Below are 18,325 nucleotides of genomic sequence, written 5' to 3'. Positions count from 1 at the left end.
CATTTTCAACCTGGTTGTCCCATGAGACCTCTCTTTCTCCCCAACCCTGGGGGAGTATTTTAAAATACAGAAAAGAAGATAATTACCACCCATGTTCCTGCCACGCTCAGGACTAACTGTTGTTAACATCTTTGTGGTTTTTTTGTTTGTTTGTTTGTTTGAGACAAGATCTCTCTCTTTCACCCAGGCTGGAGTGCAGTAGTAAGAACACAGCTTACTGCAGCCGCAACTTCCCAGGCTCAGGTGATCCTCCCACCTCAGCCTCCTGAATAGCTGGGACTACAGGAGTACACCACCACACCCAGCTAATTTTTATTTTATTTTTTTTTAATAGAGATAAGGTCTTGCTATGTTTCCCAGGCTGGCCTCTAACTCCTGGGCTCAAGCAGTCCTCCTGCCTTGGCCTCCCCAAAGTGCTGGCATTACAGGCACCAGCCACACCATGCCCAGCCCCATGTCATTATTGACCACACTGTAAATCCTTTGTTAGGAGCTTGGTTCTCTCAGTATCATCTGGTAAAAACTAATTCTTAGTTGCTGCACAGTTCACAAATACCCAGATTTTATTTGTCCTCCCTCATCTTCCCCTCAAGAGCTGGCACAGATTGATGGTTTCTTCTTCTTGCCTGTATTTAACTTCTGGCTTTTGAAATATAGGTTATTCTTCAGTTTTAGTGCTGTTTTTTTGTCTTAGCCTGTTCTCCTCTGGTTTATTAGAATCAGTTCTGATCAGAACTTTCCAGACTGTATCCAGAGGAACATAACTGTGCAAGTTCTCTGCTCTTGGACTTCTGTGTTTCTATTAGCATTGTGAACATTTTACAAAGTCCTAGAGCAGAGAAACAAGAACTCTTTTTACAAGGAATACTTACATCTCAAAGGTATTCCCTGGAATGCTGTTTGATAAGTAACCATTCTTGGTAAATTATTTGACTTTGAGATAACTCATTTCCCCAAAATAAGTCTTAGATAAGTAATTTCCTCATGAAACAGAGTTCAAGACTGGTTTGATAACATCCCAAGTTGCCAATAATTTTGACAGACCTAATATAGCTTTGACTTTTCTTGAAAGAAAGTAAACCTGGCAAATTTCTTTCTTCTAAACCCTCTGAATTCCCATGTGTTGTTTCCATCCCTTCCCACTTCACTAGGTTGAAGATGAAAGAGGAAGAATGGCGAGAAGCTCAGCGAGGCTTTAACAAAGTATGGCGAGAACAAAATGAGAAATACTACTTGAAGTCTCTGGACCACCAGGGGATCAACTTTAAACAGAATGACACAAAGGTCCTGAGGTCTAAGAGCTTACTCAATGAGATTGAGAGTATCTATGATGAGGTGAGCTGGGGTTTTCTACATCTGTGAGAGGACTCTAGTCTATGTTTAGCACAGCTTTGATTTCTGGAAATTACCTTTGTTAAATGCAGGTGAGACTCTCTAAGACCTGTTGATTCCTGCTTTATAGCTGTCATAGCCTTTTCTATTCCTCATTCTACTATTTTAAATCTAAACTTTACCTTTATACCTAAGCTATTTGACTAGTTCCCTAGTTTACTATCCTGGTTTCAACTTATACCTCCTGCCTCCATTTTCCACTTCTCTCACTGCCTGTTTCCCTCAAACAATACCTTGTATTCATATAGTCCCATCTCTCCTTTCTATAGCTTCAAAACTTGTCATTGACCACCAAACTCTTTGTAATCCTTGCTTATTCAGCATGCCTACTAGAACTATAAATAGTACTAGGAGCTAGGATCAGAGATGAATAAGCAATCAATTCTGGTTTCCATGGGCTCAGTTTTAGCAGATGGATAGAAACATAAATGCAGTGCAATTGGGAATTCCTGGAGTGGGGTGATCCTGAATTTTAAAAATAGTAAAATGAGCTTTTATGTGAACTCAATCAGGCCAGGGACAGTGGCTCACGCCTGTAATCACAGCACTTTGGGAGGCCGTGGCGGGCAGATCACCTGAGGTCAGGAGTTAAGAGACCAGCCCTGCCAACATGATGAAACCCCGTCTCTACTAAAAATACAAAAATTAGCCGGGCATGGTGGTGTGCACCTGTAGTCCCAGCTACTCGGGAGACTGAGGTGGGAGAATGTCTTGAACCCGGGAGGCAGAGGATGCAGTGAGCTGAGAGCATGCCACTGCACTGTAGTCTGGGTGACAGAGCAAGACTCTGTCTCAAAATCAATAAAATAAATAAACTTAATCCTCCATATTTTGCTGATGTTACTTTGTCACCCTCCGTACCCCCACCCCAGAAGTAAATTACAGACCTCATATCATATCCTCTATATAAATACTAGTCCAGAATTTTGAAAGATAGTCCCACGGGGCACAGTGGCTTCCGCCTATAATCCCATCACTTTGGGAGGCTGAGGTGGGCAGATCACTTGAGGTCAGGAGTTCGAAACCAGCCTGTGGACATGGTGAAACCTCATCTCTAACAAAAATACAAAAATTAGCCTGGCATGGTGGCACACTTCTGTAATCCCAGCTACGCAGGAGGCTGAAGCATGAGAATGGCTTGAACCCGAGAGATGGAGGTTATAGGGAACCAGGATTGCTCCACTGCACTCCAGCCTAAGTGACAGAGCGAGACCCTGTCAAAAAAAAAAAAAAAAAGAAAAAGAAAGATGGCTCCAGTTCTGTCCCACTCGCCCTGTAAGTCATTGGTATATAGAAGGTACCTGTATTTTGACATCAAACCACATCTCCGTCATTACCTATTTGTTTCTGGAAGAGGGACAAAATTATTGTTACGGTTCGGCCCTAAGTTTTGTTTTTGTTTTTTGTTTGGAGACAGAGTCTCATTCTGTTGCCCAGGCTGGAGTGCAGCAGTACCATCTCGGCTCACTGCAACTTTTGCCTCTTGAGTTCAAGTGATTCTCCTGCCTTAGCATCCCGAAGGCTGGGATTACAGGCACCCACCACCATGTTCGGCTAATTTTGTTATTTTTAGTAGAGATGGGGTTTCACCATGTTGGCCAGGCTAATCTCAAACTCCTGACCTCAAGTGATCGCCCTCCTCGGCCTACCAAAGTGCTGGGATTATAGGTGTAAGCCACCACTCCTAACCCCAGGTCCTAAGTTTTTTATTAGAAAAACATAGACACTGTAGTTGATAATGGGATGTATGGCTGGTGTGGTCTCGTAGGCATGCTGTCGCTGTAGACACCTCACAGAATATTTTTGTGTCTCTGTCCCATCAGAGGCAAGAGCAGGCTACGGAGGAGAATGCTGGTGTACCTGTTGGCCCACACCTCTCACTTGCGTATGAAGACAAACAAATACTGGAAGATGCTGCTGCTCTGATTATCCACCATGTGAAGAGGCAGACAGGCATTCAGAAGGAGGACAAGTATAAGATAAAACAAATCATGCATCATTTTATTCCAGATTTGCTCTTTGCCCAAAGAGGTGATCTCTCAGATGTAGAGGAAGAGGAAGAAGAAGAGATGGATGTAGATGAAGCCACAGGGGCAGTTAAGAAGCACAATGGTGTTGGGAGCAGTCCCCCTAAGTCCAAGTTACTGTTTAGTAACACAGCAGCTCAAAAATTAAGAGGAATGGATGAAGTATACAACCTCTTCTATGTCAATAACAACTGGTATATTTTTATGCGACTGCACCAGATTCTCTGCCTGAGGCTGCTACGGATTTGTTCCCAAGCCGAACGACAAATTGAAGAAGAAAACCGAGAGAGAGAATGGGAACGGGAAGTGCTGGGCATAAAGCGAGACAAGAGTGACAGCCCTGCCATTCAGCTACGTCTCAAAGAACCTAGTGAGTGCTGAGACCTTTGATTTACAGAGGATGTGTGAGGTTGAGGACCTTAGAGCTACCCAGACTTGGGACTGCTTCTTTTATTAATAGAGCACAGGCCTTAGAGTCTGTGTAGTTGGTTAAACTCTCTGAACCTGTTTATCTGAAAAATGGAGATGCTAGTTGCCTTGTGCTGTTGCTTTGTGCAAAGTATCCTATGCAGGGCTTAGATCATGGACACTTGGTCAGTGGTTGGTGTTGTGGACATACCAGGGAAGGGGGTATCGCTGTTAATTTGTCAAATGGCAGATTTCTGGGTTACTGCCAGCTGTTTCAAAGTACAGAGACTAAACTGTCACAGTCAATTTCAATCCATGACAGAACATAAATTCCTAGTGCTTAAAACAGAATTTTCTCATATTTTTGGGCAGGACTTCCATTTAACCAGTAGGGTTTATGGCTCATTCCTAATATGTAGAAATAATTTATGCGAAGGAGACTGGAACTCAAGAGGTGATGTGAGACATGGAGAACAGGCAGGACAGGGATAAAGATGTAGAACCCAGGAAAAGGAAAGTAAGTGAGGGTTCAGGACGCTGTCATGTACTTTATGTAATTTTGTACTGCCTGCTTCCAGTTCACTTCATAAATTAAGTACTTGAGCTATGAGCCAAAAGCTTTTTCATGAAGGATTTCTTCTGGGCTCTTAAGGAAATAGTCAATCTGAGGAGTGTATCTTTTTTTTTTTTTTTAAAGTGTTGCTGATGTAGGAAGCCCAGATATGGCCCTAGCCTTCTATCTGTTGAGGAGCTAATGACACTGGAAGTTCTGAAAGCTTTTATCTGGACTAGTCCTAGCTTGAAAAAGATAAATTTTAGACCTCATTGTGGTGATTCAATCTACTTGGGTAGAAATTAGAAATAAAATGGCTTATTCCTGGCTTGGCCATGGACTTAACCTGGTTTGAGGCTTTACGTAATGTTGTCTTGTCTGATAATGCCAACCCTCACATTTACCATAGCTTGTTTGGACTCAAGACTTCATTCTGGCATAAAAGCAGTTTTCATAGCAGTGGTATATTTTGGAGTCTAAAGCCCATACCTATTCTATGGACCTAAACAATGTGATACTCTGTGATGAAACTCAAGCCAGTTGCCTCTTTTAAACAGTAATTGTCCTGTTCTGCCTGTTTTTAATGAATTCATCAGACTTCAGATAAATGGAGACAACTCGGTTTTGCTCCTAGCATTTTTTCCCCAGCACAAACACGACTAGCAAGTAACCAATTAGTCAGTGACAAATAGTTGGTTTTGTAACTCTTTTCGTTTTAGTCAACTGTTTGTTGAAATGCAATGTATAGGCCGGGTGCAGTGGCTCACACCTGTAATCCCAGCACTTTGGGAGGCCGATGCGGGAGGATCACTTCAGGCCAGGAGTTTGAGAACAGCCTGGTTAATAAGTGAGACCCCATCTCTACAAAATATATACACACACACACACACACACACACACACACACACACGGTTCAGCATATATATATAGAAAAGTATACGAATCAGAATTGTGAAGCTCAGTGAATTTTTACAGACTAGACGTACCTATATTCAAGAAACGAAACATAACCAGTACTCTGATAACCAATCCTTTTTCCACTTTCTTGATTTCTAACACTAGAGATTAGATTTGTCTATTTTCGAACTTTATATAAATGAGTCTTTAGTAAACTAAAGGCAAAACTCTTTAACATTCCTTGTGCCCTCTGCTAGTTGCCAAATGTCTCTAACAACTGATGAGATTTATTCTAGCTAGTGGTTGAAATGATTCATGTGCAGTAAGTACAGATGATTTAATGCAATTTGTGAAATACAATGTTGCAAATCCATGTTTAAACAAAAGGACTTTGACAAATGCAGATTACTTCATTATTCATAAAGGATTTAATTTGCACTCCTGTTTTTCTGTTCCCAAGAGGTTTCCCAGTGCTGGAGTATGGCTGTGTCTGCCTTTTCTCATCTGTACTTTATGCTTCATTGAAATAGCTTTATGAGCAAGTGACCCATGTGAGGAATGCTCTTGTGCAGTCTGGGAGAGCAGGTTCCTCTCTCAGCAGGGGAGCCAACAGCTCTTTGAAGGACTGGCTTCCCTAGGATATTTTCCTCTGCTAAAATGGCCCAGCAGTACCATAAAGAACTATCTTTCTAGCATGGTCAGTCAGAATATTAGAAGCCGCTGTTAAAGTTGCAGAGTCACTCTCTGATAGATAGTGCTGGTGATTGTAGTCACCTGTCAGAATTCATCTCTGTTTACATTGGAATGAGTGAGTACATTTTGAATACCTGGCGTTCATACTTTCAAATGCCATTTAGGCCAGCTGTGGGATTTGCCCTGTACTCTATCCCTAGTCTTTTCTTAGCAAGGTAAGGCCTCACCTATCCCATCTCTCCCACAGTGGATGTTGATGTAGAAGATTATTACCCAGCTTTCCTGGACATGGTGCGGAGCCTGCTGGATGGCAACATAGACTCATCACAGTATGAAGATTCACTGAGAGAGATGTTCACCATTCATGCCTACATTGCCTTTACCATGGACAAACTGATCCAGAGCATTGTCAGACAGGTGAGGGCATGGAGGAGGCTAGGGTGAGTGAGGGAAGAAATCCTTACCTAGAGATGGACCAGGCAAAGAAAAGACAAGGAAAAGGAAAGGCAACTTTTTCATATAACAGTGTTTATGAACATAAGGTTCTGAAGAGAGGAGGGAAGGTTAATGTGATGCCTGATTTCTCATGTTAACAAAGTTGCAGTGTATGAGCCTACCTACCCCATATCTTTTCTTGCGGGCCACCTGTAGAGGGCAGTGGTCCTGACCCCAGCTTCCTGCCCAACTTGTCTCTCTCTTACCTTGTCTGCCATGGGCAAGCACACAGTGTGGAACCTTGCCTCTTCCATAGGTGTTAGTAAGTTTTTTGTTTTTTTGTTTTGTTTTGTTTTTTGTTTTTTTTTAAATAGAGACACGGTGTCACTGGTTTGCCCAGGCTGGTCTTGAACTTCTGGTCTCAAGTGATCCTCCTGTCTTGGCCTCTTAAAGCACTGGCATTATAGACACGAGCCACTGCGCCTGGTCAAGGTGTTGGTAACTCTTATGTACTTGCATTATTCAATATTTGAAATTATTTTTATAAGAGGGTTCACATACATCTTTTACAATACTCTACCCACCTCACTTATCTGTGGTTCCCTGTAAGTCAGGTTTGTGGTTGGTTTTGTGTGTTCTTCCTGTGGCACCCTGGGAACTTGTAAACATGTTGTTCTTTACAACAATGATATGAAAAATAGCTTGTAACAGATAGTCACATTTCTACTTCTTGGACTTGAGTTCTGAACTCCCAGAGAGATTGTTGGTTAACTGCTTTTTCCTTTTTTTGGAGACCCAGCTTTACTGCTGATACATTGCAAGTCCCCAGTAGGGCTTCATTTTTCCTTTTCAGCATCCTGTTCTGTGGCTCCCTTGGCCCTTTTTACCCATATGCCGAAGAGCTGAAAATTGATGTGGGCCATGTGAAGACTGGCAAATACCTTAAAGTTCTTAGTGATGAGTCTGACTTTCTCCTTCTTATAGACATTCTGTATGGGAATTATTGGTCCTGTCAGCTGGGTGGCTGATTTGAGTTTTTCAGAACTGTCTCCCTTCTTGGGGGCTAAGAGCTTCCTGGGGAAGAGGTTGAGCTTGGAGTCTTACTCCTTCAGGTGCTGAACATTGGCCCGCAGGGATGTGGTGGACTTATTCTACCCTCTTGTGGATGCTGGTCACCCTTAACTCTTCTGAGCTGAAGCCCCTGCCAGCTTGTACTTTGGTGTGATACCTCACTGTGGGACACCTTACCATGGGCCAGATGGGTCCAGATGCAGGGTGCGGGTCAATGTGGTGTGCTTTTGCTTACATCTGCAGATCTTCTGGGCTGGCTGGTTGACCACGTGGCCATGGGCCGCTGCGATTCCTTGTGTAAGTAGGGCTTTAGGATCATGCTGTTCCACCTGGGCACCGTGGCTACCTACAGCCCTCTTCCATAGAACAGCTCAGCAGAAAGGCAGTGAAATACTTAAGCGAAAACTTGCAAAAAGCAATTTCTAATTCTAGAGTCCACACTGCCACTATAGAAGGAAAGAGCTTGTTGCTTAATGTTCTCTTGGGCTAAAATATTGAATCCTTTGCAAAGTACCCCTGCTTTTGCCTTGGTTTTGGAAGGGTGCATGCCTTTGCACTCCTCCCACAGTGTCTATGCATGATTTAGGAAGAGCCCTTCACATAAATGAACCTTAACATATGGGGGAAAGTTGTCAAATAGTTGTTTCCAATAAGTTGAAGAAGTTAGTAGGCCTTCCCGTAAGAGGTCTGGATGGTAACTGGCAGAAATCATTAGATGGATACATAGTCACTCATAGTCATACTTTTTCAGACTAATCTTCCTTAACTTCCCTGAAATTTATATAAAATACAGACTCCAGTTACCCTGTGCTTATGTTGCTGATTACAGGCTTGCTGCTCCTTCAGCTAGGAACAAAGTCTTTCATACCACCAGCACAGCTTTAAAAAAAAATCCAATAAAACTAACTTTTAATAATTCTGAGGTTGATTTTTGAAACAAGAGATATAGTTATTTATTCTAAGTATCTGGTTATGATTTTGAATCAGTAATAAATACTATCACCACCCACTCCACCCCTGCTTTTTTTTTTTTTTCCAGTGGAAACAGGTTTCATCCAGAAAACCCCAAAACAGTGACTTTTTTTCTTCAACCCAGGGTCTCACTCTCTTGCCCAGACTGGAGTGCAGTGGTGTGATCTCAGCTCACTGTAGCCTCGACCTCCCACCTCAGCCTCCCAAGTAGCTGGGACCAAAGGGGTCACCATGCTGGATAATTTATTGTATTTTTTGTAGAGATGGAGTTTCGCCATGTTGTCCAGGCTGGTTTCAAACTTATGGGCTCAAGCGGTTCACCTACTTCGGCCTCCCAAAGTGTTGTAATTACAGGCATGAGCCACTGTGCCCAGCCTACAGTGACTTTTTAAAACATTTTCAAGCTTCCCAACTCCTTTAATTGGAGGTATCTCTTCTCTCATTCTCCTCGTATTTGGTGTTCCCTCAGATTTCGCTGTTGACTGGATGTACAACATATATTTCAAAGTCAAGGCTGGTCGTGGTGTACAACATATATTTCAAAGTCAAGGCTCACACCTCTAATACCAGCACTTTGGGAGTCCAAGGCAGGCATGTATCTTGAGTCCAGGAGTTGGAGAACAGCCTGGGCAACATGGGGAAACCTTGTTTTGTATTAAAAATACAAAAAAATTAGCTGGGCGTGGTGGCACATGCCTGTAGTCCCAGCATACTCAGGAGGCTAAGGTGGGAGGATCATCTGAACCCAGGAAGTTGGGGCTGCAGTGAGCCGTGATTGTGCCACTGCACTCCAGCCAAGTCAAGCCATTACACTTATCTTACCTATAGTAGACTGGCTTAAGAGGGATTTGTGTTAAGAATACAATAGGCAACCTCACAGACATTCAAGTACAGAACTCAAAATAGGACCACACCATGGAAGGACTGGGCTGGGAGGTTATTTTTCTCTCCTGCAGGCCTTCACTGTGGACTTCTGCTCCATGCTTGTGCTTTGCTCTGCAGATGGGCATTCAGCACGTGCTCCAGGCTCCTCCAGCCTCTAAGGCTTTGGCTTGCCCTCCCAGTACCCCTGGTCCCAGTGTTACTGGACCTTTCCATACAGATGCTCTTCCTCAAAAAATATATTGAACACTCTGTGTCATTTCCAGTTTTCAGGATAGAGAATGTGATCTGCTCAGCAGTGGGGGTAGGAGTTCCATAGTTGCCCCTGGATTGTAGTGCTGCCTTTTCCAAAGACTTGAGGAGGGGCCAGATATCCAAAAAGAGGGTGTGGGGGTGGGGGGAATCAGTAATACGTCTACTTCAACAAGAACGTTTAAAGTAGAGGCGGTGGCTCACGCCTGTAATCCCAGCAGTTTGGGAGGCTGAGGCAGGTGGATCACTTGAGCTCAGGAGTTTGAGACCAGACTGGACAACATGGCAAAACCCCATCTCTTCTGAAAATACAAAATAGTTAGCTGGGCGTGGTGGCACATGCCTGTAGTCCCAGCTACTTAAGAGGCTGAGGTGTGGGAGGGTTGCTTGAGCCCAGGAAGTTGAGGCTGCACTGAGCTGAGATCACGATGCCACTGCACTCTAGCCTGGGTGACAGAGTGAAACTCTGTCTCAAAAAACAAAAAAAGTATAAAGTGGAAGCATCTATATGCATGATTGAAGTCATGCTTTCCATCTATTTTTTCCACCTTTTTTCTCTCTAAAACACTGTATCTTAATCTTTTGCACATGATATCAAGTACTCATAAGCATTATTTTAATGGTTGTATCAGAATCCTTTATCTGGACTCATTGTGATTTATTTATCCATCTGTAGTTGCTGGAGATACTGCCCTTTCTGCCACACTCAGTCACCCGTCTGACCTTGCACTGTGTCCAGTTATCTACTAATATACATACTGGTCATTTAGGACTTAAAGTTAAGAATAAATAGTTATCGTGGTTCCTAACACTTCAAAAAGAATGTATCTTCCTAAAAATAGAATGGCTTGGTGTTTATGATAATCTTAAAGTAAAATAGACAAATCGATATTGAAATTAATGTTTTGCTTTCTTCTTGTATCTATTTTTCACTTCTGTCATTTTGGTGATAAAGTTTCATTTGGAAGAATTTTTATTTCAAAATAGAAATAGCATGACATGAGAATGGGAACTCTGAAAGGTTCAATTTCTAGTCATTAGTTTCCTAAGATTGTCACAGAAGTACTGGATAGTCAGCCATGATTGGCCTGTATGGAAAGTGAGTTAACATTATGTACAATGTAAGCCCTATACTTTCTATCAGATATAGAAAAATAGGTGGTGTGTTTGGAAAAGTATTGGGCTATAGGAGTCAGGAACCTTGACTTTTAGTCCCAACCCTGCTTCTTCAGCTGAGCACCCCAGGCAGTAATTCAGCAGCTATTTCTTAAATACTTAATGAGTTTCAGGCTTTGTAGTTGGGCTGGGAATAAAAACATAGATATTACATTCATGATTCTCCAAGGCTCCCTTCCTCACCCCAGCTCATGGTGAGCTTTGCAGTGGTGCAGTCTCGGCTCACTGCAATCTCTACCTATCAGGTTCAAGCGATTCTCCTGCCCCAGCTTCCCGAGTAGCTGGGATTACAGGCACCTGCCACTACACCGGGCTATTTGTGTATTTATTAGTAGAGCTGGGGTTTCGCCACGTTAGCCAGGCTGGTTTTGAACTCCTGACCTCAGGTGATGGGCCCACCTCAGCCTCCCAAAGTGCTGGGATTACAGACGTGAGCCACCTTTCTGATGCATTGTGTAAATTTGTCTCCTAACTGTCCCCAACTCTCTCTACTCTGCTTCCCAGGGCAGTTGTGAGGATCAAATGAGAGAAAATATGTTTGAAAGCAAATTGTAAATGATTTTAAAATGCAATAAAAATATGACCTATAGAAAATTATTTAAAGATCCTTAGAATTTTAAATAGTACAATTATCCTGAGTTCTCTATGGTTTTTGTTTTAAATAGATATGAAAGTTTTACCATGGACCACTGATACGGCTGAAAATCTTGGCTTGATTATTCTCCAAGAAAATGATACAGTGGTTTGTGTGATTAATTTTCTAAAATTGCCAGCTCCCCCCCCCCCCAAAAAAAAACCTTTTTTTGAGTTGAGTGACTAGATCAGTCAAAGGAACGTTGACTGTATAGTGGAGAAATGTTTTCTGTGTTCACTAACATCTTGCCTTTGTTTGATTCCAGCTGCAGCATATCGTGAGTGATGAGATCTGTGTGCAGGTGACTGACCTTTACCTGGCAGAAAATAATAATGGGGCCACTGGAGGCCAGCTGAACACACAGAACTCAAGGAGCCTCCTGGAGTCAACGTATCAGCGGAAAGCTGAGCAGCTAATGTCAGATGAGAATTGCTTTAAGGTGAGAGTTGTTCAGGTAGTCAAAGAACTTGCTGGTGACAATGTAAGTTGTTAGGATTCTCTGAACCAGAAGTTAAAGCCAGGGTACGCTGACCTGTGATTCTACTCCTGGAACTTTTAATGAGTTCACCAGAGAAATACAAAGTAGAAGTGATTGTCTTCCTGGACAATCTACTTTTGTTTCTTTCCTGCCTTTAAAAAAAAGAAAAAAAAAAAAAACTAGTTATATATGATTTTTACAATTTTGTATTCTTCTTTTTCTTTGAACATTTTTCATAGTATGCTTTGTAAATATTATTGTTAGAAAAATGTTGGTACATGAAATCCATGGTCATGATCATTATAGAAAGAAAAAAATAGGCCCGGCACACATGGCTCACACTTGTAATCCCAGCACTCTGGGAGGCCGAGGTGGGCGGATCAGTTGAGACCAGCTTGGGCAACATTGGCAAAACGGCATCTCTGCAAGAAATACGAGAATACAAAAATTAGTCCAGCGTGGTAGCGTGCACCTATACTCTTAGCTACTCGGGAGAATGAGGTAGAAGGATTGCTTGAGCCTGGGAGGTCGAGGCTACAGGAAGCCCTGATCGCGTCACTGCACCCCAGCCTGGGTGACAGAGCAAGCATTTTCTGTCCCCAAAAAATAAAAAGGAAAATAAAATACAGATAACCAAAAAAAGTCACCTTAGAATTCTTTCCTGAAATTATCATTGATGACATCTCTATGCTTCTAACTTCTCTATGCTTGAGTATATATTTTAAAAGAGTTTATACTGGACAAAATGGTCTTTCCCCACCCCCCCCCCCCCCGAGTTGGAGGCTCACTCTTGTTGCCCAGGCTTGGAGTGCAGTGGTGCTATCTCAGCTTACTGCAACCTCTGCCTCCTGGGTTCAAGCAGTTCTCCTGCCTCAGCCTCCTGAGTAGCTGGGGTTACAGACACGTGCCACCATGGCCAGCTTTTGTGTGTGTGTATGTATTTTTAGTAGAGACAGGGTTTCACCTTGTTGGTCGGGCTGGTTTTGAACTCCTGACCTCAGGTGATCTGCCCTCCTTGCCCTCCCAAAGTGCTGGGATTACAGGCATGAGCCACTGCACCCTGCCTAATTTTTGTACTTTTAGTAGAGATGTGGTTTTGCCATGTTGGCCAGGCTTGTCTCAGACTCCTGGCCTCAACTGATTTGCCCGCTTCAGCCTCCTAAAGTGCTGGGATTACAGGTGTGAGCCACTGCATCTGACCTGAAATGGTCTTTAATGTATTTTTGATCAATTAGCAACACTTCTGGGTCTTTAATGTCTTTTTTATGGCTATTTGATATTCACTTTTTAGAGAATTAATGCCTGTATTATTGGACATTTAGGTTGTTTCCAATTTTTCACCATTATAATGGATAATTATAAAAGCAGATAGTTGGAAACAACCTAGACGTCCAACCCACTGTGGGGATTGGTTAATGACATCCTGTTATGAATACTGGAGACAGATTTTGCAATTCTTAAATTATAAATTGTAAAAATGCAGGGTCTGCCCCCCATCCCCCGAAATCTATTTTGGAAGTAACTGTATTTGTGTGTATATGTTATGTTATTGTCAGGTTGTAAGCTTTACTAGTAGAGATCATTTTTTAAAGCTTTAAAAGAACACTAAGCTAGATCTAGCTTCTGACTCTGTGTGTTTATTGACTAGTGGTGTGCATTGAGAAACCAGAACTCTCTGAATTTCAGTTTTGTTTCTGTAAAATGAAGAAAGTTGAAATAAAAAATTCTCAGGTTTCCTTCCAGGCTCTGATCTTCTCCGTGTGATTCTGATAGTTACCTTGTCTATTATGTCCTAGAAGTGGGATTATCAATGGACAGAGCATTGACATTTTTTGGTTCTGGCTACATGTGCCATATTTCTTTCTAACAAAATATTTGTTTTGTAAAACATTCTTACTGGCATTGATTATTATGTTAGCGAATTCTAGAAGTTTGAAACATGAAATGGTACTTTTTTCTTTAACATATTTCATTTTACTTGTAGTAAGTGTAGACTTTTGCCTTTATCACTGGCCTCCCAAGATCCAGTATCTTCCTCATCTCTTCAGTTGGAGCAAAGTTTACTAAGTTTATTGCCTCTGCATCTCTCATTTCCTTGAGAAGATAGATTATAGCTATAGAGACGGTCTTTTGTTTACGCTTAGGTTTCTTATTTGCAGCTTATGTTTATTCAGAGCCAAGGCCAGGTCCAGCTGACTATTGAGCTTCTGGACACAGAAGAGGAGAATTCGGATGACCCTGTGGAAGCAGAGGTATGAGCAAGTGCATCACACACCCCAGGTGCCAAGCAGAGCTGGCGTGTCTCGAGAGTCTGTCTAGTGACCCTGTCTGCCAAAAGGCCAAGGCATCTTAGGCCTGTTTAAGGGTCAGGACCTGGATGCTTAAAGTACAAGTCAATCCAGCCATGTCTTTAGCTGAAGAGAAGGGCTGCCTGGTTATAGATGTTAACCTCATCTTGCACTTAGTAAAGCTATCTCCTCTAAGTAAGTCTTATGGTTGGCAGCTTTCCTGTTTTTTCCTAAAGTATAAAAAACAACAAATGAGGTACTGTCTTTCTCGTGTCATCTGGATTCTTTGGGTCATGTTTACTTTATATTGGACTGATAAAGCACAGAGTTTTCAACCCCTGAATAGACAGGTGTGATTATCATAATTAGTTATGGCAGATAATGTACACGGGAGATGCAGGCCATATGTATGATGTTGCGGGGGACATGTGGGATGACCTGTTTGGTGGGAATGTTGGCTTGTTGGCAGATCTTTTTGTTTTTTAAAGTGATGTCAGAAATCTAGATTGTAATGTGAAGGAAACTTTCACACATTTGCCACTGTAAATTTTGTTCTTTAACAAAATCCTCTGTGGGGAAATGAAACTTGTCAGTGAGCCAGCTTCTACCTGTTTATGACTTCCAATAACCTTAGCACCTCAGAGAAACTTAACAGTATTACTGGCTAACAGAATTTTTAATCTGTGTTCCAGTACCTACTAACAATCATGTCTTTATAGAAAGGGACTTTTTTGATCTTGAAATTTATGAATTTGGGGCATTGTAGTCATAGAATTTACTAGAGTACCCAATGCGTTACGAGCTGTTTTTGTGATTTCCTTCTACCTGTATTTTGTGTTTGCCATCTTAGCGCTGGTCAGACTACGTGGAGCGATACATGAATTCAGATACTACCTCTCCTGAGCTTCGTGAACATCTAGCACAGAAACCAGTATTTCTCCCCAGGTGAGTGAGCCATGTCATTTGTCAGCAGTCCGTACTGTGTGTGATTTAGGAATGGAGAATTAAATGACTTTCACGTTCTTGGCTTTCATATATTTTATTCATTTGTTCTGTCTGCTGGGGATGCTAATTCAAGGTTTATATGGCTGTCACAACATGGGCTTACCTGGAGCATGTGTCAAAGCATCCGGGAGGTGAGACTTACAGAGAATCAACAATAACCTCCCTACTTTGGATGGCAATGTGTGTCAGAGTCTCCATGGTTCGATGGAAGAGGACTCACAGGACTCTGCATATAGTCAAACTGATACAGTGCAGCAAGAAGATGCAAAGCAAAATCAGCAAAGGGAAAAGGTGCCTGTGGCAAAGCTAGAGGAATCCAGGTGCAAGCTTCCTAGAATCCTCTCCCAGTGAAGTCACACAGGACACTCTTAATTCTTCCAACAATGAGTGTGACAACACATGTAAAATGCTGTCTTACCAGGGCAGCTCATTAGAGACTATGCCAGGATTTTTATTGATATCTAGTCATCTAAGCACTGTATGTCTAGCATGTACCAAAATCCCAAACTCTCAGAAAGAAAGCAGGTTTTCAGCATAAGCTATAGAGTTTGTACAGATAGTTTAGGTACAGTGTGACACTTATGTGAGTTAAGGAATGATAGAACATTGCCCAAAATCCAAGATCCCAGCCCCTAGCCAAGGGCCAACTTTTATAAGCAGGCTTTTCAAAGAATAGCAGTCTTAGGCCTTCTACATTAACTTTTTTCTGCACAGAATTTTAAAAATGTTCCCTCTGTATATAGGCAGATTGTGATACTGATTCTCCAAGTATATGATAACAGAGTTTAAGAAGTATAAAATGGGTAGAATGGCTTTCTTCCTTCCTAAAAGTTTTGAATTGAAATCTTATGTCTTAGGTTTCCAAGAAAGTATCATCCCAGTGTTATTATACTTATTGAGTCCTAATGAGAACATGGGCAAAGGGGTACCAGAAAAATGGGCCCTGCCAGGTTCTCCATTCATGGAATCATTTAACACATTTGAGCAGTTGCTCTGTGTCAGGTTCCTCTCAACAAAACAGGCTTCATGCTAATAACATACTACAATAAACCTGTCATCATGTGTCTCTCACCAGGATATGAGGAAGGAGGCACATTTATGTACTGTGAGAAAAAAGAAATTGATATAATCATTCTGGTGGCAGGATAGTTGAAGTGTATGGAACCTTCCCTCCAGAATTTCAGTTTTTAATGATTTGTCTGACAGCTAAGGGGCTCATCTTACTGGCCTTGAGACCCCTTATACTCTTAGAGCATGAGTTCTCCAAAAGCTTTTGTTTATATGGATTATACTGGTAATATTTACCAAGTTAGAAATAAAAACAAAGAAATGTTTTCAATCTTTAATTCATTTGAAAAATAACAATATTGGGCCGGGCGTTGTGGCTCACGCCTGTAATTCCAGCACTTTGGGAGGCCGAGGCGGTGGATCACGAGATCAGGAGATCGAGACCATCCTGGCTAACACAGTGAAACCCGTCTCTACTAAAAATACAAAAAATTAGCTGGGTGTGGTGGCGGGCGCCTGTAGTCCCAGCTGCTCGGGAGACTGAGGCAGGAGAATCGCTTGAACTTGGAAGGCAGAGTTTGCAGTGAGTGGAGATCGCACCACAGCACTCCAGCCTGGGTAACCAAGCGAGACTCTGCCTCAAAAAAAAAAAAAAAAAAAAAAAAAAAAAAAAAAATATATATATATATATATATATATATATATATATATATATGTATGTATGTATGTATGTATCCCATTATATTTTTTAATAATATTTTTTAATGAAAAGCTAATTCAAAACAAAAATTAGTGAGTAGACTGGCATTGCTTGTATTTCATAAATTTGTTTTAATGTCTGGCTTACTAGAAGAACAGCTGGATTCTCATGTCTGCTTCTACATTCAATCTGTTGCATTATGTTGTTTGGTTGAAATATGTGAAGAAAATCTGGCCTCACGCAAATGTGTAGCTGGAAAAAGGAGTATTTTCAGATCCTTCAGATAGCTGGAAAAGGAGTATTTTCAGATCCTTCAGATAACTGGATATTCTTTGATATGACAACAAAACCACAAGTGATAGTTTTTGTTTTTGAGACGGAGTTTCATTCTGTTTTTTTTTTTTGAGACGGAGTCTCGCTCTGTCACCCAGGCTGGAGTGCAGTGGCCGGATCTCAGCTCAATGCAAGCTCCGCCTCCCGGGTTTACGCCATTCTCCTGCCTCAGCCTCCCGAGTAGCTGGGACTACAGGCGCCCACCACCTCGCCTGGCTAGTTTTCGGAGTTTCTTTCTTGTTGCCCAGGCTGGAGTGCAGTGGCGATCTTGGCTCACTGCAACCCCTGCCTTCCGGGTTTAAGCAATTCTCCTGCCTCATCCTCCCAAGTAGCTGGGATTACAGGCATGTGCCACCACACCCAGCTGTTTTTGTTTTTTTAGTAGAGATGGAGTTTCTCCATGTTGGTTTGGTTGGTCTTGAACTCCTGACCTCAGGTGATCCACCTCAGCCTCCCAAAGTGCTGTGATTGTGAGCCACCGCACCTGACCCCAGTGATAGTTTCTTTCTTTTTTTTTTTAAGTTTGAGATGGAGTCTCGCTCTGTCGCCCGGACTGGAGTGCAGTGGCGCTTTCTTGGCTCACTGCAAATTCCGCCTCCCAGGTTCACGCCATTCTCCTGCCTCAGCCTCCCGAGTAGCTGGGACTGCAGGCACCTGCCACCACGCTCAGCTAATTTTTTGTATTTTTAGTAGAGACGGGGTTTCACCATGTTAGCCAGGATGGTCTCAATCTCCTGACCTCGTGATCTGCCTGTCTCGGCCTCCCAAAGTGCTGGGATTACAGGCGTGAGCCACCGTGCCCAGCCAATAGTTTCTTAAAGGTTAGTAGCAATATCAATTTGTATATCAGTGGGCTTTTCATACAGTTGTCAAAATCCATCATGTGTCTCTCACATGTGTTACCAAATTCCAATATCAATTTATCCATCACTGAGCTCTCACATTCATTCATGTGTATCATGAAGGAATCTTTTTTTCCTCTATGATTTTGTAACTATGCAATTGGCTATTTGGAAACATTAGCTCACTAAGTTGTACAGACCTACTAAATGTTGATATATTTTACAGTGTCTCCAAAAAAAATCACATTGATTAATATCACTATCACTAGGTCATCAAAC

At 42.1% G+C, this 18,325-nt stretch overlaps 1 protein-coding gene and 1 pseudogene across 4 annotated transcripts in view; one reads left to right on the top strand and one right to left on the bottom strand.

Annotated features, from left to right (window-relative positions):
* Positions 1 to 18,325, top strand: part of SIN3A (SIN3 transcription regulator family member A) — an 89,958-nt gene that overhangs the window by 61,917 nt on the left and 9,716 nt on the right. For all 4 annotated transcript variants that reach the window (XM_050799835.1, XM_050799837.1, XM_050799834.1 and 1 more), the window contains exons 14-19: positions 1,152 to 1,335; positions 3,216 to 3,789; positions 6,218 to 6,387; positions 11,658 to 11,831; positions 14,030 to 14,122; positions 15,009 to 15,103. In XM_050799835.1, coding sequence (XP_050655792.1) covers positions 1,152 to 1,335; positions 3,216 to 3,789; positions 6,218 to 6,387; positions 11,658 to 11,831; positions 14,030 to 14,122; positions 15,009 to 15,103 — 1,290 coding nt within the window. The remainder of the gene's footprint in view (positions 1 to 1,151; positions 1,336 to 3,215; positions 3,790 to 6,217; positions 6,388 to 11,657; positions 11,832 to 14,029; positions 14,123 to 15,008; positions 15,104 to 18,325) is intronic.
* On the bottom strand, positions 7,172 to 7,795 carry LOC126960024 (60S ribosomal protein L13-like; annotated as a pseudogene).

The sequence above is a fragment of the Macaca thibetana genome, chromosome 7, assembly GCF_024542745.1.
Source record: "Macaca thibetana thibetana isolate TM-01 chromosome 7, ASM2454274v1, whole genome shotgun sequence".
Taxonomy (NCBI): domain Eukaryota; kingdom Metazoa; phylum Chordata; class Mammalia; order Primates; family Cercopithecidae; genus Macaca; species Macaca thibetana.
The sequence above is the reverse complement of the archived record's forward strand: the minus strand, read 5'-3'. Positions and strand labels throughout refer to the sequence as shown.